Genomic DNA, 25870 nt, shown 5'->3' on the forward strand with positions numbered 1-25870 from the left:
TAGGTCAGTCTCCCAAGGCAGTAGAAACAAAAGCAAAAAAAAAAAAAAACAAATGGGACCTAATCAGACTTTAAGCTTTTGCACAGCAAAGGAACTAGTAAAAAGAAAAGGCAACCTACAGACTGGGAGAAAGTATTTGTAAATGATATGACCACCAAGAGTTTAATTTCCAAAATACACAAACAGCTCATACAACTCAGTAACAAAAAAGCTAAACAACTCAATCAGAAAATGGGTAGAAAATCTAAATAGACATTTCTCCAAAGAAGACATACAGATGACCAACAGGTGCATCAAAAGATGCTCAATATCACTTTTTATTAGAGAAATGTATGTCAGAACTTAAAAATTATCTGACCAGTGAAGTACTGTCTCACACTGGACAGGATGGCCATCATTAAAAAAAAAATCTACAAATAATAACTGCCAGAGGCAGTGTGGAGTAAAGGGAACCCTCCTACACTGCTGGTGGGAATATAAATTGGTGCAGCCACTATGGAAAAAAGTATTGGGAGGTTCCACAAAAAACTAAAAACAGAGTTGCTATGTGATCCAGCAATTCCACTCCTGGGCATACATTCAGACTAAACTATAATTCAAAAAAATAAAAAAATACACACACAACAATGTTCATAGCAGCACTATTTACAATAGTCAAGACAAAGAAGCAACTTAAACATTCACCAAAAGATAAATGGATAAAAAAGATGTGGTGTTTGTCTGTGTGTGTGTGTATATATATATATACATATATATATATGCTGCTAAGTCGCTTCAGTCGTGTCCGACTCTGTGTGACCCCATAGACAGCCTGCGACCAGGCTCCTCTGTCCCTGGGATTATCCAGGCAAGAACACTGGAGCGAGTTGCCATGTCCTTCTCCAATGCATGAAAGTGAAAAGTGAAAGGGAAGTCGCTCAGTCCTGTCCCACTCTTAGTGACCCCATGGACTGCAGCCTACGAGGCTCCACTGTTCATGGGATTTTTCAGGCAAGAGTACTAGAGTGGGGTGCCATTGCCTTCTCCGATATATATAGATATATTTACATGTATATACACACATACATAATGAAATACTACTCAGCCATAAAAAGAAATAAAATATTGCCATTTGCAGAAACATGAATGTATCCAGACATTATCATAAGTGAGGTAAGTGAAAAAGGGAAACCAAATACTATATGGTATTACTTATACATGGGATCTAAAATGACACAAATCAACTTATTTACAAAACAGAAACAGATTCACAGACATAGAAAATAAACTTGCAGTTACCAAAGGGGAAATGGGATGGGAAAGGGATAAATTAGGAGTTTGGGATCAGCAGATCCCATTATGATACAAATTATATATATATATAGCCATGCCTGACTCTATGCAACCCGATGGACAGTAGCCTGCACCAAGTTCCTCTGTCCATGGGATTTTCCAGGCAAGAGTACTGGAGTGGGTTGCCATTGCCTTCTCCAGGGAAACTTCCCGACCCAGGGATCGAACCCACGTGTCCTGCATTGTAGACAGTCGCTTTACCTTCTGAGCCACCAGGGAAGGCCAAGTGGGCCTTAGAAAGCATCACTAAGAACAAAGCTAATGGAAGTGATGGAATTCCAGTTGAGCTCTTTCAAATCCTGAAAGATGATGCTGTGAAACTGCTGCACTCAATATGTCAGCAAATTTGGAAAACTCAGCAGTGGCCACAGGACTGGAAAAGGTCACTTTACATTCTAATCCCAAAGAAAAGCAATGCCCAAGAATGCTCAAACTGCTGCACAACTGCACTCATCTCACATGCTAGTAAAGTAATGCTCAAAATTCTCCAAGCCAGGCTTCAGCAATATGTGAACCGTGAACTTCCAGATGTTCAAGCTGGTTTTAGAAAAGGCAGAGGAACCAGAAATCAACTTGCCAACATCCGCTGGATCATGAAAAAAGCAAGAGAGTTCCAGAAAAACATTTCTGCTTTATTTACTACACCAAAGCCTTTGACTATGTGGATCACAATAAACTGTGGAAAATTCTGAAAGAGATGTGAATACCAGACCACCTGACCTGCCTCTTGAGAAACCTCTATGCAGGTCAGGAAGCAGCAGTTAGAACTGGACAAGGAACAACAGACTGGTTCCAAATAAGAAAAGGAGTACGCCAGGGCCATATATTGTCACCCTGCTTATTTAACTTCTATGCAGGGTACATCATGAGAAACGCTGGGCTGGAAGAAGCACAAGCTGGAATGAAGATTGCCGGGAGAAATATCAATAACCTCCGATATGCAGATGATACCACCTTTATGGCAGAAAGTGAAGAGGAACTAAAGAGCCTCTTGCTGAAAGTGAAAGAGGAGAGTGAAAAAGTTGGCTTAAAGCTCAACATTCCGAAAACGAAGATCATGGCACCTGGTCCCATCAGTTCACTTCAGTTCAGTTCAGTTGCTTAGTCGTGTCTGACTCTATGCGACCTCATGAATCGCAGCACGCCAGGCCTCCCTTCCATCACCAACTCCTGGAGTTCACTCAGACTCACGTCCATCGAGTCAGTGATGCCATCCAACCATCTCATCCTCTGTCGTCCCCTTCTCCTCCTGCCCCCAATCCCTCCCAGCATCAGAGTCTTTTCCAATGAGTCAACTCTTCACATGAGGTGGCCAAAGTACTGGAGTTTCAGCTTTAGCATCATTCCTTCCAAAGAACACCCAGGGCTGATCTCCTTCAGAATGGACTGGTTGGATCTCCTTGCAGTTCAAGGGACTCTCAAGAGTCTTCTCCAACACCACAGTCAAAAGCATCAATTCTTCGGCACTCAGCTTTCTTCACAGTCCAACTCTCACATCCATACATGACCACTGGAAAAACCATAGCCTTGACTAGATGGACCTTTGTTGGCAAAGTAATGTTTCTGCTTTTCAATATGCTATCTAGGTTGGTCATAACTTTTCTTCCAAGGAGTAAGCGTCTCTTAATTTCATGGCTGCAGTCACCATCTGCAGTGATTTTGGAGCCCTAAAAAATAAAGTCTGACACTGTTTCCCCATCTATTTCCCATGAAGTGATGGGACCAGATGCCATGCTCTGAGATTTCTGAATGTTGAGCTTTAAGCCAACTTTTTCACTCTCCTCTTTCACTTTCATCAAGAGGCTTTTTAGTTCCTCTTCACTTTCTGCCATAACGGTGGTGTCATCTGCATATCTGAGGTTATTGATATTTCTCCCGGCAATCTTCATTCCAGCTTGTGTTCTTGCAGCCCAGCGTTTCTCATGATGTACTCTGCATAGAAGTTAAATAAGCTGGGTGACAATATATAGCCTTGACGTACTCCTTTTCCTATTTGGACCAGTCTGTTGTTCCATGTCCAGTTCTACCTGTTGCTTCCTGACCTGCATACAGGTTTAAGAGACAGGTCAGATGGCCTGGTATTCACATCTCTTTCAGAATTTTCCACAGTTTTTTGTGATCCACACAGTCAAAGGCTTTGGCATGGTCAATAAAGCAGAAATAGATGTTTTTCTGGAACTCTCTTGCTTTTTCCATGATCCAGCGGATGTTGGCAAGTTGATCTCTGGTTCCTCTGCCTTTTCTAAAACCAGCTTGAACATCTGGAAGTTCACGGTTCACATATTGCTGAAGCCTGGCTTGGAGAATTTTGAGCATTACTTTACTAGCATGTGAGATGAGTGCAATTGTGCGGTAGTTTGAGCATTCTTTGGCATTGCCTTTCTTTGGGATTGGAATGAAAACTGACCTTTTCCAGTCCTGCGGCCACTGCTGAGTTTTCCAAATTTGCTGGCATGTTTGGTGCAGCACTTTCACAGCATCATCTTTCAGGATTTGAAACAGCTCAACTGGAATTCCATCACCTCCACTAGCTTTGTTCGTAGTGATGCTTTCTAAGGCCCACTTGACTTCACATTCCAGGATGTCTGGCTCTAGGTGAGTGATCACATCATCATGATTATCTTGGTTGTGAAGATCTTTTTTGTACAGTTCTTCTGTGTATTCTTGCCACCTCTTCTTAATATCTTCTGCTTCTGTTAGATCCATACCACTTCTGTCCTTTATCGAGTCCATCTTTGCATGAAATGTTCCCTTGGTATCTCTAATTTTCTTGAAGAGATCTCTAGTCTTTCCCATTCTGTTGCTGAGGAAGGCTTTCTTATCTCTTCTTGCTTCTCTTTGGTCCCATCACTTCATGGTAAATAAATGGGGAAACAGTGGAAACAGTGTCAGACTTTATTTTGGGGGGCTCCAAAATCACTGCAGATGGTGACTGCAGCCATGAAATTAAGAGACGCTTACTCCTTGGAAGAAAAGTTATGACTAACCTAGATAGCATGTTGAAAAGCAGAGACAGTAATTTGCCAACAACGGTCCATCTAGTCAAGGCTATTGTTTTTCCAGTGGTCATGTATGGATGTGAGAGTTGGACTGTGAAGAAGGCTGAGGGCCGAAGAATTGATGCTTCTGAACTGTGGTGTTGGAGAAGACTCTTGAGAGTCCCTTGGACTGCAAGGAGATCCAACCAGTCCATTCTGAAGGAGATCAGCCCTGGGATTTCTTTGGAAGGAATGATGCTGAAGCTGAAACTCCAGTACTTTGGCCACCTCATGCAAAGCGTTGACTCATTGGAAAAGACCCTTATGCTGGGAGTGATTGGGGGCAGTAGGAGAAGGGGACGACAGAGGATGAGATGGCTGGGTGGCATCACTGACTCGATGAACATGAGTCTGAGTGAACTCTGGGAGCTGGTGATGGACAGGGAGGCCTGGCATGCTGCGATTCATGGCGTCGCAGAGTCGGACACGACCGAGTGACTGAAGTGAACTGAACTGATATATATACATACATACATACATACATACATACATACATACATATATATATATATATATATATAACAGATAAACAATGTCCTACTATAGAGGACTATACTAGGGAACTATTTTCCATACTTAATATGAAAAAGAATATATATAGGGATTGAAACCAGTTTTCCTGCATTGCAGGCTGATTCTTACCATCTAAGCCACCAGGGAAACCATGGTTGTTCAGCCAGCCAGTCATGTCAGATGCTTTGTGACCGCATGGACTGTAGCACACCAGGCCTCCCTGTCCCTCACGATCTCCCAGAGTTTGCTCATGTTCGTGTTCATTGTATCAGTGATACTGTCCAGCCATTTCATTTTCTGATGCCCTCTTCTCCTTTGCCCTTGATCCTTCCCAGCATCAGGGACTTTTCCAATGAGTCATCTGCAGGCATCCGATGACCAAAATACTGGCGCTTCAGCTTTAGCATCAGTCCTTCCAGTGAATATTCAGGGATGATCTCCTTTAAGATTGGCTGGTTTTATATCCTTGCTGTCCAAGGAATTTTCAGGAGTCTTCTCCAGCACCACAGTACGAAGGCATCAACTTCTGGCATTCTGCATTCTTGAAGGTCCAGCTCACAACTGTATGTGACCACTGGGAAGACCACAGCCTTGACTATACAGACCTTTGTCAGCTGAGTAATGTCTTTCCTTTTCAACACACTGTCTAGGTTTGCCATAGCTTTCCTTCCAAGAAGCAACCATCTTCTGATTTCATGGCTGCAGGCACCGTCTGCAGTGATTTTGGAGCCCAAAAAGAGGAAATCAGTCACTACTTCCACATTTTCCCCTTCTATTTGCTGTGCAATAATGGGACCAGATGCCATGATCTTAGTTTTTTAAATATTTAGTCTTATGTTTAGTGTTAGCCAGTGAAAGCTGGCTCTTTCACTATTCTTCACCCTCATTATCAAGAGACTCTTTAGCTCCTCTTTGCTTTCTGCCATTAGAGTGGTTATCATCTGCATATCTGAGGTTGATGTTTCTCCCACTTATCTTGATTCCAACTTATAACTCGTCCAGCCCAGCATTTTTCATGATGTGCTCAGTGTGTAGATTAAACAAATAGGGTGACAGCAGATAGCCCTGTAGTACTCCTTCCTCAATCCTGAACTAATCAGTTGTCCCATACAGGGTTCTAACTGTTGCCTCTTGATCTGCATACAGGCTTCTCAGGAGACAGGTAAGATAGTCTGGTATTCCCATCTCTCTAAGAGCTTTCTACCGTTTGTCATGATCCACACAGTCAAAGGCTTCAGTGTAGTTGATGAAACACATAGATGTTTTTCTGAAATCCCCTTGCTTTCTCTATAATTCAGCAAATGTTGGCACTTTAATTTCTTCCTTTTCTAAACGCAGCTTGGACAACTGGAAGTTCTTGCTTCACATAATGCTGAAACCTAGCATGCAAGATTTTAAGCATCACCTTACTGGCATGGGAGGTGAGTGCAACTGTCCAACGGTCAGCACGTTCTCTGGTACTACCCTTCTTAGGAACTCGGATGAGGACTGGCCTTTCCCAGTCCTGTGGCCACGGTGGGTCTGACAGATTTGCTGACATAATGAATGCGAAACCTTGGTGGCATCCTCCTTTGGGATTTCAATAGTTCTGCTACAATTTCATCACATTCACCACCTTTATTAACAGCAGCACTTCTTAAGGCCCGTTTGACATCGCACTCCAGAATGTCTGGCTTTGGGCGACTACCATCATAATCCAGTTCATTAAGATCTGTTTTATACAGTTCAAGATTATAGAAAACTATTTCACAACATAAGTTACTATGATATGGACTAAAGAGGTTTTAAAGTTTGTAACTTTTATGCAAGGTTTCTGTCTGCCAAATTGAATTATATGTAAAGTAAACCATTTCCTGTGTAAAGTTCTTAACCTTAATGAAGCTAAGCAAGTGCTCTAATGTTAGGAACTGCATCCTGTTCTCGTTACGCTCATTTTTGAGAAAAACTAGAGAGCTGTTGGGCAGAAGACATTTCATTACTTGTTAATTTTCCAAATTTAAAGGAAAAATGTAGTGAATAAATAATATGATTAAGTTATAAAGTGAGAGAACACGGGTATGGTAAATAAGAGCCCAGCACAGGAGTCAGGCTCAGGCATCAGTGCTGGTTCTGCACTAAGAAGTGGCTTGGACAAGTTAGTTACAAGACTGAGTCTCAGTCTCTAATTTGTAAAAGGAGGGCACTTGACTAGATCTCTAACAGTCTGTTTCTTTACAGTTCCTTTCCTTTCTATATGATAATCTTATACTTACACAAAACCACATGCTGGCTAGAATTTTATATTATTAACTGTTGGATTCGTCTCAATAGTTACTAAATTCCATGTTACATGACCTTTTATATTGTACAGGAAAATACTCCTGTTATCATTTTATTCCAGTAGAACTAAAATAAGGAATCAATCATTAGCCCAGTCCTTAGGAGAGGTACTTTAAACTTCAAAGAATATGTATCTTATACATGGCTGACCATCATCAGTTCGGTTCAGTTGCTCAGCCATGTCCAACTCTTTGCGACCCCATGAACCACAGCACGCCAGGCCTCCCTGTCCATCACCAACTCCCGGAGTTCACTCAAACTCACATCCATCGAGTCGGTGATGCCATCTAACCATCTCATCCTCTGTTGTCCCATTCTCCTCCTGCCTTCAACTTTTCCCAGCATAAGGGTCTTTTCCAATGAGTTAGCTCTTTGCATCAGGTGGCCAAAGTATTGAAGTTTCAGCTTCAGTGTCAGTCCTTCCAATCAATATTCAGGACTGATTTCCTTTAGGATTAACTGGTTTGATCTCCTTGAAGTCCAAGGGACTCTCAAGAGTCTTCTCCAGCGCCACCATTTAAAAGCATGAATTCTTAGGCACTCAGCTTTCTTTATAGTCCAACTCTCACATCCATACATGACTTGTAGAAAAACCATAGCTTTGACAAGACAGACCTTTGTTGGCAAAGTAATGTCTCTGCTTTTTAATACACTGTCTAGGTTTGTCAAAGCTTTTCTTCCAAGGAACAAATGTCTTTTAATTTCATGGCTGCAGTCACCATCTACAGTGATTCACCATCAGAAATATACCCTTCTGAAAACATATTATTCTCACTTGCTAATTTAAGTAAATCTTAGAAATACTGTGTCAGAATCCCCCCTCCAAAATGTTTTATCAGAATTATATTATCCAAAATGGGCTTTCCCAGGTGGCTCAGTCATAGAGAATTGCCTGCCAATGCAGGAGACGCAGGTTCGATCACTGAGTTAGGAAGACCTCTGGAGGAGTAAATGGCACCCCACTCCAGCATTCTTGCCTGGAGAATCCCACGGACAGAGGAGCCTGGCAGGTTGCAGTCAAGAGTCGCAATGAGTCAGACACAACTGAGTGACTGAGCACACACTTGGGAACTGTTAACTTTACAAATATGCTATTTACATAGAGTAGTATAATACAATTACTCTTACATCTTTATTAAGTTTATTCTTGGGATATTTATTATTTGTTTTTTTGCTGATCTTATTGTAAAGGAGAAAACTTTTGCCATCATATTTTGTAACTAGTTATTGCTGACTCTGAGAGCAACTACCACTTTTTGTAAATGTCTCAGTAAATTACCTTTATTTTCTAGGACTGCAATCTATTATCTTCAAATAGTACTTAATTTATCTGTATCTTTTCAGTAGTTTCAGGTTTCATTCTTAGTATTTTAGCTAGAATTTCTAAAACTCTGCTGTAACATTGATATAATACACAATGCTATTTTGTTCTTGATTTTAACAGGATTGCCTTTATTGTTGTCTATGACTTCACTGATGTCCTGTCAAAGGGCTTGCTACTTTCTTGACCATAGTTGATGACTCACTGCATTTCACCACTGCTCTTTTTCATAGTTGTTCTTTTTCTTCCAGGGTGGTATTAACTATTTACACCAGGTTGGAAGGGACATTGGACCCTTGCTTCTTTTGCCATACAACCACAGCCCATTGGTCAGTTTGCCCTTTCCCATGCCTAGCTATGTCAGATCCTCAAGAAGAGAAGGTAGACATTTCTTATCTATTTCCCAGGTGGTCATGTACTGTTCAGATGGCAAAAAAAAAAGTATCAGTTAGTAATTATTTTTAAATTCAGTGTCAAAGAGTAGAATTCCTTCCACATTCTTGCAAATGATTGACTCAATTTTACTTACAGTACTCTTACCTTCTTTTTTAATGTCTTAATCGGCATTTTATTGTTGCAACTATTTAGGATAGCTAAATTGATGTTATTAGGTCCTAGAAGTTCTGTCATTTTCAAAAGTGAAATCCAAGTTACTTTTGTGAACTGATTTGGTTTAGGTATTTGAATTAGTAGTCTGCCTATTTAATATGTGCAATTTTTTTACGTTTAGCAGAAATAATCAGGATAAACCTCAATTATTCTTTTAACTTTCCTAAAGATCTGGCCTACAAGACCTTTTAGAACTAACACCCAAAAAACATGTCCTTTACATTCTAGTGGACTGGAATGCAAAAGTAGGAAGTCAAGAAACACCTAGAGTAACAGACAAATTTGGCCTTGGAGTATGGAATGAAGCAGGGCAAAGGCTAATAGAGTTTTGCAAGAGAACACACTGGTCATAGCAAACACCCTCTTCCAACAACACAAGAGAAGACTCTACACGTGGACATCACCAGATGGTCAACACCAAAATCAGATTGATTATATTCTTTGCAGCAAAAAAAAGATGGAGAAGCTCTGTATAGTCAGCAAAAACAAGACAGGGAGCTGACTGTGGCTCAGATCATGAACTCCTGATTGCCAAATTCAGACTTAAAATGAAGAAAGTAGGGAAAACCACTATGCCATTCAGGTATGACCTGAATCAAATTACTTATGATTATACAGCGGAGGTGAGAAATAGATTTAAGGGACTAGATCTGATAGATAGAGTTCCTGATGAACTATGGATAGAGGTTCGTGACACTGTACAGGAGACAGGAATCAAGACCATCCCCATGGAAAAGAAATGCAAAAAAGCAAAATGGCTATCTGAGGAGGCCTTACAAATAGCTGTGAAAAGAAGAGCAGCAAAAAGCAAAGGAGAAAAGGAAAGATATAAGCATCTGAATGCAGAGTTCCAAAGAATAGCAAGAAGAGATAAAGCCTGCCTCAGTGATCAATGCAAAGAAATAGAGGAAAACAATAGAATGGGAAAGACTAGAGATCTCTTCAAGAAAATTAGAGATACCAAGGGAACATTTCATGCAAAGATGGGCTTGACAGAAATGGTATGGATCTAACAGAAGCAGAAGATATTAAGAAGAGGTGGCAAGAATACACAGAAGAACTGTACAAAAAAGATCTTCATGACCAAGATAATCATGATGATGTGATCACTCACCTAGAGCCAGACATCCTGGAATGTGAAGTCAAGTGGGCCTTAGAAAGTATCACTACGAACAAAGCTAGTGGAGGTGATGGAATTCCAGTTGAGCTGTTTCAAATCCTGAAAGATGATGCTGTGAAAGTGCTGCACCAAACATGCCAGCAAATTTGGAAAACTCAGCAGTGGCCGCAGGACTGGAAAAGGTCAGTTTTCATTCCAATCCCAAAGAAAGGCAATGCCAAAGAATGCTCAAACTACCACACAATTGCACTCATCTCACATGCTAGTAAAGTAATGCTCAAAATTCTCCAAGCCAGGCTTCAGCAATATGTGAACCGTGAACTTCCAGATGTTCAAGCTGGTTTTAGAAAAGGCAGAGGAACCAGAGATCAAATTGCCAACATCCGCTGGATCATGGAAAAAGCAAGAGAGTTCCAGAAAAACATCTATTTCTGCTTTATTGACCATGCCAAAGCCTTTGACTGTGTGGATCACAAAAAACTGTGGAAAATTCTGAAAGAGATGTGAATACCAGACACCTGACCTGCCTCTTGAGAAATCTGTATGCAGGTCAGGAAGCAAGAGTTACAACTGGACAAGGAACAACAGACTGGTTCCAAATAGGAAAAGAAGTACGTCAAGGCTGCATATTGTCACCCTGCTTATTTAACTTCTATGCAGAGTACATCATGAGAAACGCTGGGCTGGAAGAAGCACAAGCTAGAATCAAGATTGCCGGGAGAAATATCAATAACCTCAGATATGCAGATGACACCACCCTTATGGCAGAAAGTGAAGAGGAACTAAAAAGTCTCTTGCTGAAAGTGAAAGAGGAGAGTGAAAAAGTTGGCTTAAAGCTCAACATTCAGAAAACTCAGATCATGGCATCTGGTCCCATCACTTCATGGGAAATAGATGGAGAAACAGTGGAAACAGTGTCAGACTTTATTTTTGGGGGCTCCAAAATCACTGCAGATGGTGATTGCAGCCATGAAATTAACAGACGCTTACTCCTTGGAAGGAAAGTTATGACCAACCTAGATAGCATGTTGAAAAGCAGACATTACTTTGCAAACAAAGGTCCGTCTGGTCAAAGCTATGGTTTTCCCAGTGGTCATATATGGATGTGAGAGTTGGACTGTGAAGAAAACTTAGTGCTGAACAATTGATGCTTTTGAACTGTGGTGTTGGAGAAGACTCTTGAGAGTCCCTTGGACTGCAAGGAGATCCAACCAGTCCATTCTGAAGGAGATCAGCCCTGGGATTTCTTTGGAAAGAATGATGCTAAAGCTGAAACTCCAATACTTTGGCCACCTCATGCGAAGAGTCGACTCATTGGAAAAGACCCTGATGCTGGGCGGGATTGGGGGCAGGAGGAGAAGGGGACGACAGAGGATGAGACGGCTGGATGGCATCACCGACTCGATGAACTGAGTTTGAGTGAACTCCAGGAGCTGGTGATGGACAGGGACGCCTGGCGTGCTGCAATTCATGGGGTCGCAACGAGTCAGACAGAACTGAGCGACTGAACTGAACTGAACTGAAAGATCTGGCCAGTGCGTGGTGAAGCTGGAAACAGAAAACCCAAGTATCTTCTGGAAAACAATGAAACACTATGAAATTTTGTTGCAAATATTCACTTTGATCAAAACAAGTCATATTTTCATTCCCTTATCAAAATAAAATGGATTTATAAAGGTGAATTCATTTTTAACATTCTTTGCTTTTATCTTTTACAAACACACAGACACGGTATGATTGAGCCTAAGCAAAGATGAGAAGAAATTTTGTAGAAGAAAATGTATCCCATTTTCTGAGAATTTTGGCTCCTTGATTTAAAATTATCATTTATAATAAAAGAACACATGAAATAAGATTAATTTCTACACTCAAGTATTCGTGGTCAAGAAAACAGTTTTCTCTCTTAAATGCTTTTATTTAAACACTCTTCTAATTGGACAGTTAATGCTAATTTCATGAACTGCAGCAGTCCATAACCTATTATGAAATGAAAATAGAGGCTAACTATCACAGCATTCAGTCTTCAACAACAGTTTAACACACTGAGTGGCACTATAGCATAAGCAAGGAATTATATTTAATTATTTAAGGATTATATTTAAGTATTTTTAGAATCCTCTTTAAAAATCTATAATATTTTGTTTTTTCACTTTAAAATTTATTGAACATAGTTAACAACTGTATAATATGTAAAAGTGCTATGTTTGGCATCAGAAGCATAAATAACATATAAAACATGTTTTATTCCACTCATATCATAATTTCAAAGAGGAAAACAGAAATAACTATACAGCAAACAACAGATTTTTATATATAGTTATTTTCTGCAGAATTTCTGCCAAGAAGAATTCCTCTGTTTAGGACAATTATGTCATATGTAAAATTCAGCTCTACCCGTCCTGTAGTAGAATTTTTATTTATCATGAACACGTTTCTAAAAACAGTTCCTTGGGTGACATGGCCTGAAATGCAGCAGCAGGCTTCCTGGAGCTAAGAGAATAAGGCTTTCAGCCAATGAAACAGCCTAGTTATTATTTAAGGACTGCTGGAGGTCTGTTGTTTCTAAAATGTATCAGTGAGATAATAATTATAAAAGATACATTATCTAACTAGCATACACATGAGTCAGTCACATACTTATTCACTCCAATCTGTGGTATCTCCAAAGCCATTGTCTTTAGCTTCCTTAAACACTTTGGAGAAACTGAGACAACACAGCGTAAGTGCCATCTAGTGGTAAAGGGTTTCCTAACTGCATTAAGAATCCAGAGAAGGAAAACATCGTTTCTAGGGGAATGATAACAGGGAAGGCTTTTAGATGAGCTAATAGATCCTGAAGATACTAGAGTTATTTCAAGAGTTAACTGGGGGTCAGGAGCATAGGGTGTATAGACAGAACACAGAGAAAAGTATATGGCTAATACAGACAGCTTAATATGACTAGAAAAAATAGTTGTGAGCGTGAAAGTCACTTAGTCGTGTCCAACTCTTTGCAACCCCATGGACTATATACAGTTCAAGGAAAAATGGTTGGATCAAAATATAAAACTCTGCTGGGGGAGAGTCTACTCTCTATCCTATGGGCAACAGAGTGCAGTCATCCATCCCGTCAACATTCACTGAATAATAACTACGTCTGAGCACTGTATTAGTTTCTGGGTATACAGTGGCAAACAAAGCAAACACGGTTCCAACACTCATGGAAATTTCAGAGTAGACAAACATTAAAAGAAAGCGGCATCGAAACTTCCGAGCAGAAAAGGAATGGAGAGCCAAAAGACTTGAGTTTGTAGCCCAGCTCAACCACTTACAGGAAGTCATTTAACCTCTGAGTCTGCAGAAAAACAGAACTACCCTACTTATTTCACGGTGTTGCACTGAAGAGAAAACTACATTAATGTATATAATATACATGAATCTGTTTGCTCAGACTGTAATATTCTGCACAAATGTAGAGCACAATGATGAAAACAGTATTTTAGAACAAATGTTCTGGTAGAGGTATGCAAAATAAAATGAAAAATGAAAATGGATATAAGGAATTTTAAAAAACCACTAACTCTAGGAAGTTACTTTATAGAATTTACTCAGCAATATAAAAATAATCCATTACAGCATACCTGAAATGGCAATCTTTCCTCTACAAGCTGTCCGTTCTTTACTTTCAAAATTCTCCTCACTGTCAAAAGAAAATAAAAACCTAATGAAAAAACAAAGATCTTCTCTAATTAGCAATTGTTTTAACAATCTTTCTTAAATGCCTAAATACTAAAAATAAACACATATCCTGGAATAACAATGACTTCCAGTTAATATAAACTATTTGACTCAAAGTTTGTGATGTTTAGTCAACAGCTAGCTGACTTTAACAGAAATAGGGCCATTCTCTCTCTGATTTTTTTATATAACCTGTACTTTCCCTGATGATTGCATATTAGCTTACTCTACAATGAAAGTCTTTTGTGACCTCTTACATTTATAAACAAGATATGCCATATTTATACAAGTCCTAGGAAGCATATCTTGGGTAACCATTTCATAAATTACATTTCTAGCTTACCAGATTATAGTCATCTGAAAAAGTTAATAAATAAACTTTCTAACCATGAGCTTGCCACCGAAGAGTATATTATCCCTATAAAATCTCCAACAAACATTTAAAAAATTACTCTCTGCTACATATTCATGTGCAAGTAATATTGTAATTTATTTCCCTGAAGCTTTAAACGCTAAGCATATATCAGAACAATAAATTAACTAAGGTGGCAAAGGAAGGGAGTGGCCCTCTAGAGAGAATAAATGTGGAGAGGAAAACATTACCATGACAATAGAAAATGTCTCAAAGGAAATTCTTGGGATATAAGACACTTCCAGGTTTGAATGTAGACTATACTATTATCACAATTTTTTTTTTCAAAATAGTTATTTCCATTCAGTTCAGTAGCTCAGTCGTGTCCGACTCTTTGTGACCCCATGAATCTCAGCACACCAGGCCTCCCTGTCCATCACCATCTCCCAGAGTTCACTCAGACTGACGTCCATCGAGTAGGTGATGCCATCCAGCCATCTCACCCTCTGTCGTCCCCTTTTCCTCCTGCCCTCAATCTCTCCCAGCATCAAAGTCTTTTCCAATGAGTCAACTCTTTGCATGAGGTGGCCAAAGTACTGGAGTTTCAGCTTTAGCATCATTCCTTCCAAAGAACACCCAGGATTGGTCTCCTTTAGAATGGACTGGTTGGATCTCCTTGCAGTTGAAGGGATTCTATTTCCATTACACCAAATCAATCCCATCTCTAAACAGTTCTCCAATATCCTGTTTCCTAATAAATAACCTACATTTAGAGATTAGCATTCCATTTCTAGAGCAATGTATCCAGGAGTATTCTGTGCACTCTTTTTTTTTTTTGTCTCTATTCAATTTGGTTAGCCAATTAACTGCCAGTTAATTTAATTAGGTACCTCAAGTATGTGATAAGATAGAAGCTTCATTTGAATACTGTTTTGATTCTAAAAGGGCTTTTGGAGAAAGACTGAGTGGGAGTGTGAAGTGTATCTAAGTTTCAGAAGAGTATGACACATCCTATGCACACGTCAGTAGCCTTGCTAAAAAGCCTGCACATAATATTCATTACCATGCATCAAATTTTAAAACAAAATATATCATCCTACTTTTTGTTTAACTCTCTTATTGGATTAAGCCTGTAAGTATTACAGGTGAAATATATTCCAAAGGAGCAAAAATAATTTACTGAGGTACTTACGGTCAGTAAGCCTATATGGGACATTTATATATATATATATAGTATTTATATAATTTATATATAGAGAATTTATAGAATCTAGCACTAAGTATAACTTAAGTAATATAGTAGACTTAAAGCCATAAATTCTCAGGATCCTATCTAATAATTTTGTGGTTACACTGGTATTTAAATTAAAACAGGGAATTCACTCAGTGAAAAATAGAAGTACTCATTATTTCAAAATAATGTTTTGTTGAATCATAAATTTTAAAGAGTCAAGTTCAATATTTCATAGACAAGTTCAGTTTGTCATGTTGGGGAATACCAGCTGGCTTATTAGGTCATCAGAGTGAAAAATTCAACTGAATAGTCTACTATGTTGTGAAATTATATACTGAAAGGCCAACTAGAAATCAAACACAAATCTCAATTTCCTCAAATTGGTACAAGAAACAGTATAAACACAGTTGGCTGGCATTTGTAAGTAAATATTTCTAAAAATATCTCCTATATGAGCAATGCATAAATTCTTCAAAATATTTATTTCAGTGAAAAAATACAAGGAAGCTCTAATACAGTGAGTAACTTCAGTATTATGGAATAGGTCATAGATTATGCTAAAATTTAAATCCATTAGGCATTATTAAATTGGATTAAATTTAAGGCTTTGGCAGACACGTGAAATTCTAAAATACTAGAAACACCAAAAGCAACTGGCTGAATATTTACCAAAAAAATTTTTCCACTCTAAATTATTCAACCACCTGGCAAGGGTATAGCTTTTTTCCCCTATAACTGTAAATTACTTGCATAGAAAAGTCCTTTTCAGGACTAGTCAACAAATTTATTATACACAAATATTATCAAACTATAATATAAATCCAATTAACCATATAATCAGTCGTATCCGACTCTTTGCGACCCCATGGACTGTAGCCTACCAGGCTCCATCCATGAGATTTTCCAGGCAAGAACACTGGAGTGGGTTGCCATTTCCTTCTCCAGAGGATCTTCCCGACCCAGGGATCGAACCCAGATCTCCCGCATTGCAGGCAGACACTTTACCGTCTGAGCCACCAGGGAAACCCCCCATAATATAAATCCAATTAACCATATAATCTTACAGAATAATTAAGTCTGCCTTTAAAAAATTAAGAGATGAAGTAATCCAGCCTCATGTTTCAGAAGCTTGAATTATTTTCAATTCAAATAACTCAATTGCTATTTAGGGTGCTAAAACGTGATGTTTTCTAATTAATCCAAATTGACAACAAAATTGTTAAACATTATCTATTTAACAATGTGCTACTGTAGCTAATGGTTTGCTACAGTTAAATAAATACTTGCTTTAAAATCTGCAATGTTAATGCCAATTCTAAATGCTACAATTAGCCAGTCTGAAGAAAAAGCAAATAACCATAAAAATCACTCAATCAAAAGCACAGCTATATAACAGTGTACCTTATTCTTATAAACCTGGTTTAGAGAATTATTTTGGTAAGATTTGTAAAAGCTAATTTAAAAGACAAATAAAAATATAAAAGACAAATTTTTAACTATTTTATTAACATATTTCTGCCTGTAGGTAAATAAAATGACCAACAGAGGGTGCCAATCAGCCACTTTGTTGCTCAAAAATCTGTATTAAAATTAGCACAGTAAATATAGTTTACCTTATTTTATATTGTTCCATATTGGAATTTACAATAGCACTGCCTTCCAGAGTTAACAAAATACATAAAGAAATGACACATGATGAAAGCATCATTTTCTTAATGAAGCACTAGAAGAATTCTAAATAGAATTCTATTATTTAAAAGCAGGTTATAAAAATCCTTCACCCCTCACGCAAGTAAGTGAAGACTAAAACACTCAGAAATGCTTAACATGGAATTTTAAGCCATCTAAAACTATGTGGTATAAATTCAATACCTTCATAAGTATGTTAAGTTGGGAAGATGAGTTTTCTACTTTAAATCTTGAAATAACAACCTAGTTTCAACAGACACCGAACAATATGAAGTTTAAAAAAGTAAAACCAGTAATGTCTTTAATATACCATATTGTATTGCAGAAATGCCAGGAGTACATAATTTCACTGGCAATCTACACTTTTAGCCTTTATTTTTGTTTATGTTATAGTATATAAGTAACTAAACTAGTCAATTGGAGTGTAAGAAACTATTTAGCTTTGTGGCATTATTAAAATCACAATCATGTTGAATGATACATATAATTAGGTCCTATAAATATCTTTGACTAGTATTATTTTCACAAAGTCAAATAAAGTTTCAAGAAGATAGACTAGTGGGTTAGGCCAGGAGAGAACATTATTGCTAAAATGTAAGTTCTGTAAGAATAGGAATTCTGGGGGCTTCCCTGGCAGCTCACTGGTGAAGAATCCACCTGCCAATGCAGTAGACATAGGTTTGGTCCCTGATCCAGGAAGATCCCACATGCCGTGGAGCAACTAAGCTCATGCACCAACTATTATGCCTGTGCTCCAAAGCCCGGGAGCCACAACCGCCAGAGCTGTGTGCACACTCCACAACAAGAGAAGCCACTGCAATGAGAAGTCCATGCACCTCAGCAAAGCACAGCCCCCGGTCACGGCAACCAGAGAAAAGCTCATGCAGCAATGATGACCCAGCACAGCCAAAAATAAATAAAATTATTTTTTAAAAAAAGAATAGTATTTCGGCCTATTTTGTTCACTGCTCAATCACCAGTGCCCAATATATAACTCAGTACAGTCTAAGGAACTCAACAAATGTTTAGTGAATACCAAATGAAGTAAAATAGGATATGGTCATTTTGGTGGAACAAGTCCTTATAGGTGTGACTCTTACCCATTAATAACTAGTTAGCAAGTTGCTGTTAACCTCTCAGACTCAGCATCCTCATCTGTAAATGGTGGGAAGTATTTATCTAATAGCTACTGAATAAAATAATATTTTTAATGTATTCTGTATCATTTTTAGTGTTAGTTGCTAAGTCATGTCTGACTGCAACCCCATGGACTGTAGCCTGCCAGGCTCCTCTTATCCATGGAATTCTCCAGGCCAGAATCCTGGATGGATAGCCATTCCCTTCTCCAGGGGATTTTTCCGACCCAGGGACTGAACCCATGTCTCCTGCACTGCAGGCAGATTCTTTACCATCTGAACCACTGGCGAAGCCCTAGTATTTCTGTATCATTCTCAGGAAGGTCCATGAAAACCAGGATTATTTTGTGAGCACTTGTGGCTTTAGTATTAATTTGAAGCTTACATGGAAGACACACTAAATCATTTGTTAAAGTGATCAGAGTATGACTTCCCAGTTTCTACAAGATAATGATAGACAGTGATAGTGATAGTGAAGTCGTTCACTCGTGGCCGACTCTTTGCAATCCTGTGGACTGTAGGCCACCAGGCTCCTCCGTCCATGGGATTTCCCAGGCAAGAATACTGGAGTGGGTTGCCATTTTCTTCTCCAGGGGATCTTCCAGACCCAGGGATCAAACCCGGGTCTCCCTCATTGCAGGCAGATACTTTAACCTCTGAGCCACCAGGGAAGATAATGATAGTCACCTAAATTGGAATCTTTTCTAGAATCCTATGAAAAGTTTCACATCAACAAGGAAAGCAAATAAAATCATCTATGGCCCAAACCAACAGCATAACTAGAAATGAGACTTCAATTTACAACTGAAAACAACAGAGCCAGCTCCTGGAGGCCTCACCCAAATAGTTAGGTATTGCAAAACACTTGAACATCTGATGCAAAGAGCTGACTCACTGGAAAAGACCTGATCCTGGGAAAGATTGAAGGCAGGATGACGAGGGGACAACAGAAGACGAGATGGTTGGATGGCATCACCAACTCAATGAACATGAGTTTGAGCAAGCTGGGAGATGGCGAAGGCCAGGAAAGCCCGGCATGCTGCAGTCCATGGGGTCGCAAAGTGTTGGACATGACTGAGCAACTGAAAACCAACTGCAGGACACAAAATAAGATCAGCTTATCTAATCCTCTCCTCTAGAAGATGGATACAAAATCTGGTGTCTACCACAGCCCTGGTAGGGGTTCCAAAAGAACTGTGGTTCAGAAGTTGTTAGTCTTGTGGAGAAGAGACACACAATAGCGGAGGTATCCTTGGAAGGTTTGGCCATGATAGAAAGAAGGAAGGAAGAAGACAAGGAAGAGGAGGGGAGAGGGAGCAAGAGGAGGTAGAGAAAGGGTTGGGAGGGGAGAAAGAAGAGGAGGAGGAGAAAGGAACTGAAATTAAAATGCCTTAGATATAAAATAGCATCAAACTATCAAAATCAACTGACCAACATGTCTAAAGGAACCAAAACTCCTATCCATCCTTCCAATAATAGAAAACACTTTTGAACTATGAACCCAAGTAGCTCCTTTTACCCACTTCCCTCCACTATCACCACTTGACCCAGAAAAATACTACATCCTACATATTTCATTAGGAACAACAACAAAAAAGGACTCAAACACCAATAGAAAGTTACTATAAAATGAAAGCAGAATTCCAATGCTTCAGCTGATAAAAATATCCCACCAACCACTTTCCAAAAAACAAAGAACAAAAAAAAAGTAACATGATACTTCAAAATGAATTAAGTGTAGCTTACAAAGCTACTGCAAACAGGAGAGAAAACAAGAATCTGAAATCTAACACCTCACACTAGTACAGGATAAACAGCAGGTAAATGCTGCAAAAAGGGATACAGTGGATCAAAACAAAAAGATGAAATAAAATAAAGAGTTTAAAAACATCAAAAAGAAAGTGATAGACATAAAAGACAGGCAAAGAAGATCCAATCTGCATGTAACTGGAGTCCTTAAATATGAAAAATAAAATAACAAGATAGGATAGAATTAATGTTTCCCCCACCCCCATCCCTCGAAGCTTTAACTCCAGGAAAACTGTCTGAAAATAAAAGAACTGAATCTATTAATATATTTTAAGTCACTCAGTTGTGTCCAACTCTTCGAAACCCCATGGATGGTAGCCTGCCAGGCTCCTCTGTCCACGGAATTCTCCAGGCAAGAATACTGGAGTGAGCTGCCATCCCCTTCTACAGGGGATCTTTCCAACCCAGTGGTCGAACCTGAGTCTCCTCTACGGCAGCCAGATTCTTAACCATCTGAGCAATATTTCAAAGGCACTACATGAGCCAAAATGCTCAGCCTTAGTCATATACCAGATAAACGACCTGGTCTTTTGAAAAAGGAAAAAAAATTAGACGTTAGATTTATTGATAACAATACAACAATGGAGCAAGGTATTCAGAGAATCTCAGCGAAAGAAAGTGTTGGCCAAGGATTTCGTATCCAATCAAGCTGCACTTTAGGTACCAACACTAAAGAAAAGCACTTTAAAGATACAAGAATGCGAAGAAAACTGTATTCACTAAGGAATCCACTAGCTCATGAGCTTCCTCTAAACAACAGATGATTTTAGAAAGCATAACAAAAAGACAGGTATCAAACATCATATTTATTTAACTGTAGATCAAAGACTAAAAGAAAGGTGAAGATACAAATATAGGATTGGTATGTAAACACTATCTACTTAGCAAAGCAGAAATACAACTCTAAAAAAAGAAGACTGGATGGTAGAACAGGAAGAAATGGGAAAATAGAACAAGTTCATTGATTTCCACACAGAAAACTGTAAGTATAAACAAAATGATATCATGTTGCTGCTGCTGCTGCTGCTGCTAAGTCGCTTCAGTCGTGTCCGACTCTGTGCAACCCCATAAACGGAAGCCCACCAGGTTCCCCCGTCCCTGGGATTCTCCAGGCAAGAACACTGGAGTGGGTTGCCATCTCCTTCTCCAATGCATGAAAGTGAAAAGTGAAAGTGAAGTCGCTCAGTCATGTCTGACTCTTCGCAACCCCATGGACTGCAGCCCACCAGGCTCCTCCATCCATGGGATTTTCCAGGCAAGAGTACTGGAGTGGGTTGCCGTTGTCTTCTCCAAAATGATATCATATAAAGCAGAAAAACAAAATAGGAGAAGCCTAAGAAAAAAAAAGAACTAAGGTCATTATAAAGCTAACAGTATATAGTCTTTAAACATATAAAGTTCCAGTACTACTATGACAAATAAACTTCTTAAATCAGAAAAAGAATAAGGAAAACAGGCCACATATAAAAGACAAGCTATAATTATAATACACGTAAGTTAACATATAAGAATATGACAAAACTGAAATCAAGTATATCAGCTATATATATGTATATATATACACACACACACAAAGTCAAACCCAGTTCTCCCGCATTGCAGGAGGATTCTTTACCATCTGAGCCACCAGGGAAGCCCAGATTTCTCTAGTAAAAGGATTTTCAGATACGCTCATAATGTAAAACTCATGAATACAAGAAACACACTTTCAACAAACAATTCATAAAGGCTAATTAGAGATGGACAAAGAGATACCAAACAAATGCAAACAATAAGAAATCAGAGTATATGATCTTGTTATCAGAAAATTGTAGAACTCAGATCCAAAAGCTTTACAGGACAACAACAAAAGGAGACTCCATACTGCTAAAGGCTGCAACTAGCAATGAACACATGACAAGTACTAGGTACCAAATGCTTCATAAAACAGAAAGTATGAGATATAGAAGGGGAAGACAGCAAAACCTTAATAACAAAAATCTTAACCTCTTTTTGTCCAAGATAGTTTAAGTGGTCAAAAAATAAGCAAGGCAACAGAAGATCTTAAAACTGTAATCAATAACACACATCTTCTGCGTATATATAAAAAACTGAAGTGAAAGTCATTCAGTCACGATGACTCTTTGTAACCCCATGGACTATATACAGTCCATGGAATTCTTCAGGCCAGAATACTAGGGCAGGTAGCCATTTCATTCTTCTGAGGACCCTCCCAACTCAGGAATGGAACTCAGGTCTCCTGCACCACAGGCAGATTCTTTACTGTCTGAGCCACCAGGGAAGCACAAGAATACTAGAGTGGGTAGCCTACACCTTCTCCAGCAGATCTTCCTGACCCAGGAATCGAACTAGGGTCTCATGCATTGCAGGTGGATTCTTTACCAGCTAAGCTACCAGAGAAGCCCCATTGCATAAATGTAAGTATACATAGATACTGAACTTTGTTCGGTTCAGTTGGTCAGTTCAGTTGCTCAGTCATGTCTGACTCTTTGCGACCCCATGAATTGCAGCATGCCAGGCCTCCCCGTCCATCACCAACTCCCGGACTTCACTCAGACTCACGTCCATCGAGTCAGTGATGCCATCCAGCCATCTCATCCTCTGTCGTCCCCTTCTCCTCCTGTCCCCAATCCCTCCCAGCATCAGGGTCTTTTCCAAAGAGTCAATTCTTCACATAGGTGGCCAAAGTATTGGAGTTTCAGCTTCAGCATCAGTCCTTCCAATGAACACCCAGGACTGATCTCCTTCAGGATGGACTGGTAGGATCTCCTTGCAGTCCAAGGGACTCTCAAGAGTCTTCTCCAACACCACAGTTCAAAAGCATCAATTCTTCGGCACTCAGCGTTCTTCACAGTCCAACTTTCATATGACCACTGGAAAAACCATAGCCTTGACTAGATGGACCTTTATTGGCAAAGCAATGTCTCTGCTTTTCAACATGCTATCAAGGCTAGTTATAGCTTTCCTTCCAAGGAGTAAGCATCTTTTAATTTCATGGTTGCAATCACCATCTGCAGTGATTTGTCTGACACTGTTACCACTGTTTTCCCATCTATTTCCCATGAAGAGAGGGGACCAGATGCCATGATCTGAGTTTTCTGAATGTTGAGCTTTAAGCCAACTTTTTCACTCTTCACTTTCACTTTCATCAAGAGGCTTTTTATTTAGTTCCTCTTCACTTTCTGCCATAAAGGTGGTATCATATGCATAGCTGAGGTTATTGATATTTCTCCCAAAAATCTTAATTCCAGCTTGTGCTTCTTCCAGCCCAGCGTTTCTCATAATGTACTCTGCATATATGTTAAATAAGCAGGGTGACAATGTATAGCCTTGATGTAATCCTTTTCCTATTTAGAACCAGTCTGTTGTTCCATGCCCAGTTCTAACTGTTGCTTCCTGACCTGCATATAGGTTTCTCAAGAGGCAGGTCAGATGGTCTGGTATTCCCATCTCTTTCAGAAATTTCTACAGTTTGTTGTGATCCACACAGTCCAAGGCTTTTGCATAGTCAATAAAGCAGAATTAGATGGTTTTCTGGAACTCTCTTGCTTTTTCCATGATCCTGAAGATGTTGGCAATTTGATCTCTGGTTCCTCTGCCTTTCCTAAAACCAGCTTGAACATCTGGAAGTTCACAGTTCACGTATTCCTGAAGCCTGGCTTGGAGAATTTTGAGTATTACTTTACTAGCATGTGAGATGAGTGCAATTGTGTGGTAGTTTGAGCATTCTTTGGCATTGCCTTTCTTTGGGATTGGAATGAAAACTGACCTTTTCCAGTCCTGTGGCCACTGCTGAGTTTTCCAAATTTGCTGGCAAATTGAGTGCAGCACTTTCACAGCATCATCTTTCAGGATTTGAAACAACTCAACTGGAATTCCATCACTTCCACTAGCTTTGTTCGTAGTGATGCTTTCTAAGGTCCACTTGACCTCACATTCCAGGATGTTTGGCTCTAGGTGAATGATCACAGCACCGTGATTATCTTGGTCATGAAGATCTTTTTTGTACAGTTCTTCTGTGTATTCTTGCCACCTCTTCTTAATATCTTCTGCTTCCGTTAGGTCCATACCATTTCTGTCCTTTATTGACCTCATCTTTGCATGAAATATTCCCTTAGTATCTCTAATTTTCTTGAAGAGATCTCTAGTTTTTCCCATTCTATTGTTTTCCTCTATTTCTTTGCACGGATCACTGAGGAAGGCTTTCTGTCACTCCTTGCTATTCTTTGGAACTCTGCATTCAGATGCTTATATCTTTCCTTTTCTCCTTTGCTTTTTGCCTCTCTTCTTTTCACAGCTATTTCTAAGGCCTCCTCAGACAGCCATTTTGCTTTTTTTGCATTTCTTTTTCTTAGAGATGGTTTTAATCCTTGCCTCCTGTACAATGTAACAAACCTCTGTCCATAGTTCATCAGGCACTCTGTCTATCGGATCTAATCCCTTGCATCTATTTCTCACTTCCACTGTATAATCATAAGGGATTTGATTTAGGTCATACCTGAATGGTCTAGTGGTTTTCCCTACTTTCCTCAATTTAAGTCTGAATTTGGTAATAAGGAGTTCATGATCTGAGCCACAGTCAGCTCCTGGTCTTGTTTTTGTTGACTGTATAGAGCTTCTCCATCTTTGGCTGCAAAGAATATAATCAATCTGATTTCAGTGTTGACCATCTGGTGATGTTCATGTGTAGAGTCTTCTCTTGTGTTGTTGGAAGAGGATGTTTATTATAAGCAGTGCATTCTTTTGGCAAAAGTCTATTAGCCTTTGCTCTGCTTCATTCTGTACTCCAAGGCCAAATCTGCCTGTTACTCCAGGTGTTTCTTGACTTCCTACTTTTGCATTACAGTCCCCTATAATGAAAAGGACTTCTTTTTCAGGTGTTAGTTCTAGAAGGTCTTGTACATCTTCACAGAACCATTCAACTTCCAGCCTGAACTTTGTACTTCGATTAAAATAAATTTAACTTCAAAAATCTGTAAGACAGTCATGAAAGCTGACCACATGAAGTCAGAGAGAAAATGTCAAAGCATTTTGTAAAGTAGGAAGAAATAAAAATTTATCTGATCAAGATGCAATGTTAAGAGTAACTCATATCTGAGAAAGTCTCCCAAAGAAAACAATTTAAAATATGGAAAAACTATTTAAAACACAACTACCTGAAGGGATTGGCAAGCAACCTGTACTAGGAATAAGTTGGACAGAAGTCAACCCCAGAAGAAGGAAGTGGCACCATGGTATATTCATACAGAAAAATACTTATCAATAAAAAGGAACAATACATGCTATTACTGAAGAATCTCACTGATATATGCTAGTTACTGAAGAATCTCAAAAATATTATGCTGATGAAAAGAACAGGGTACACACTGGACAAATTCCATTTATATTAAGTTCTAGAATAGGCAAAATCTACAGTGAAAAAAAGAAAAAGAGCAGTGTTTGCCTCTTCAAGTGGGAATAGAGGCAGGTACTACTAATCCAGCACTGAGGAAAAACAAACAAAGCATATACAGAAAGCACAGTTTATTCAAAGAGGGATAAAAGGCAACCCCAGACTGACACAAGGAATGAATGGCTGTTTATGAAACTGATAACATAAAATACAGAGACAGAGAGTGAGCTATTTTAAGTAACTTTTAAACTTTTAACCTTGTATCCACAAGAATGTATATGTATTTGTA

The 25870-nt window shown here is 39.1% G+C and overlaps 1 protein-coding gene across 1 annotated transcript in view; it reads right to left on the reverse strand.

Moving 5' to 3' along the window:
* The window catches only part of RTKN2 (rhotekin 2), a 129454-nt gene that overhangs the window by 74294 nt on the left and 29290 nt on the right, over nucleotides 1–25870 (reverse strand). Inside the window, exon 3 of the mRNA XM_069571757.1 lies at nucleotides 13873–13931. Within this exon, the coding sequence (XP_069427858.1) occupies nucleotides 13873–13931 (59 nt within the window). The remainder of the gene's footprint in view (nucleotides 1–13872; nucleotides 13932–25870) is intronic.

This window comes from Ovis canadensis, chromosome 25 (genome assembly GCF_042477335.2).
Source record: "Ovis canadensis isolate MfBH-ARS-UI-01 breed Bighorn chromosome 25, ARS-UI_OviCan_v2, whole genome shotgun sequence".
NCBI classification, from domain to species: Eukaryota; Metazoa; Chordata; class Mammalia; order Artiodactyla; family Bovidae; genus Ovis; species Ovis canadensis.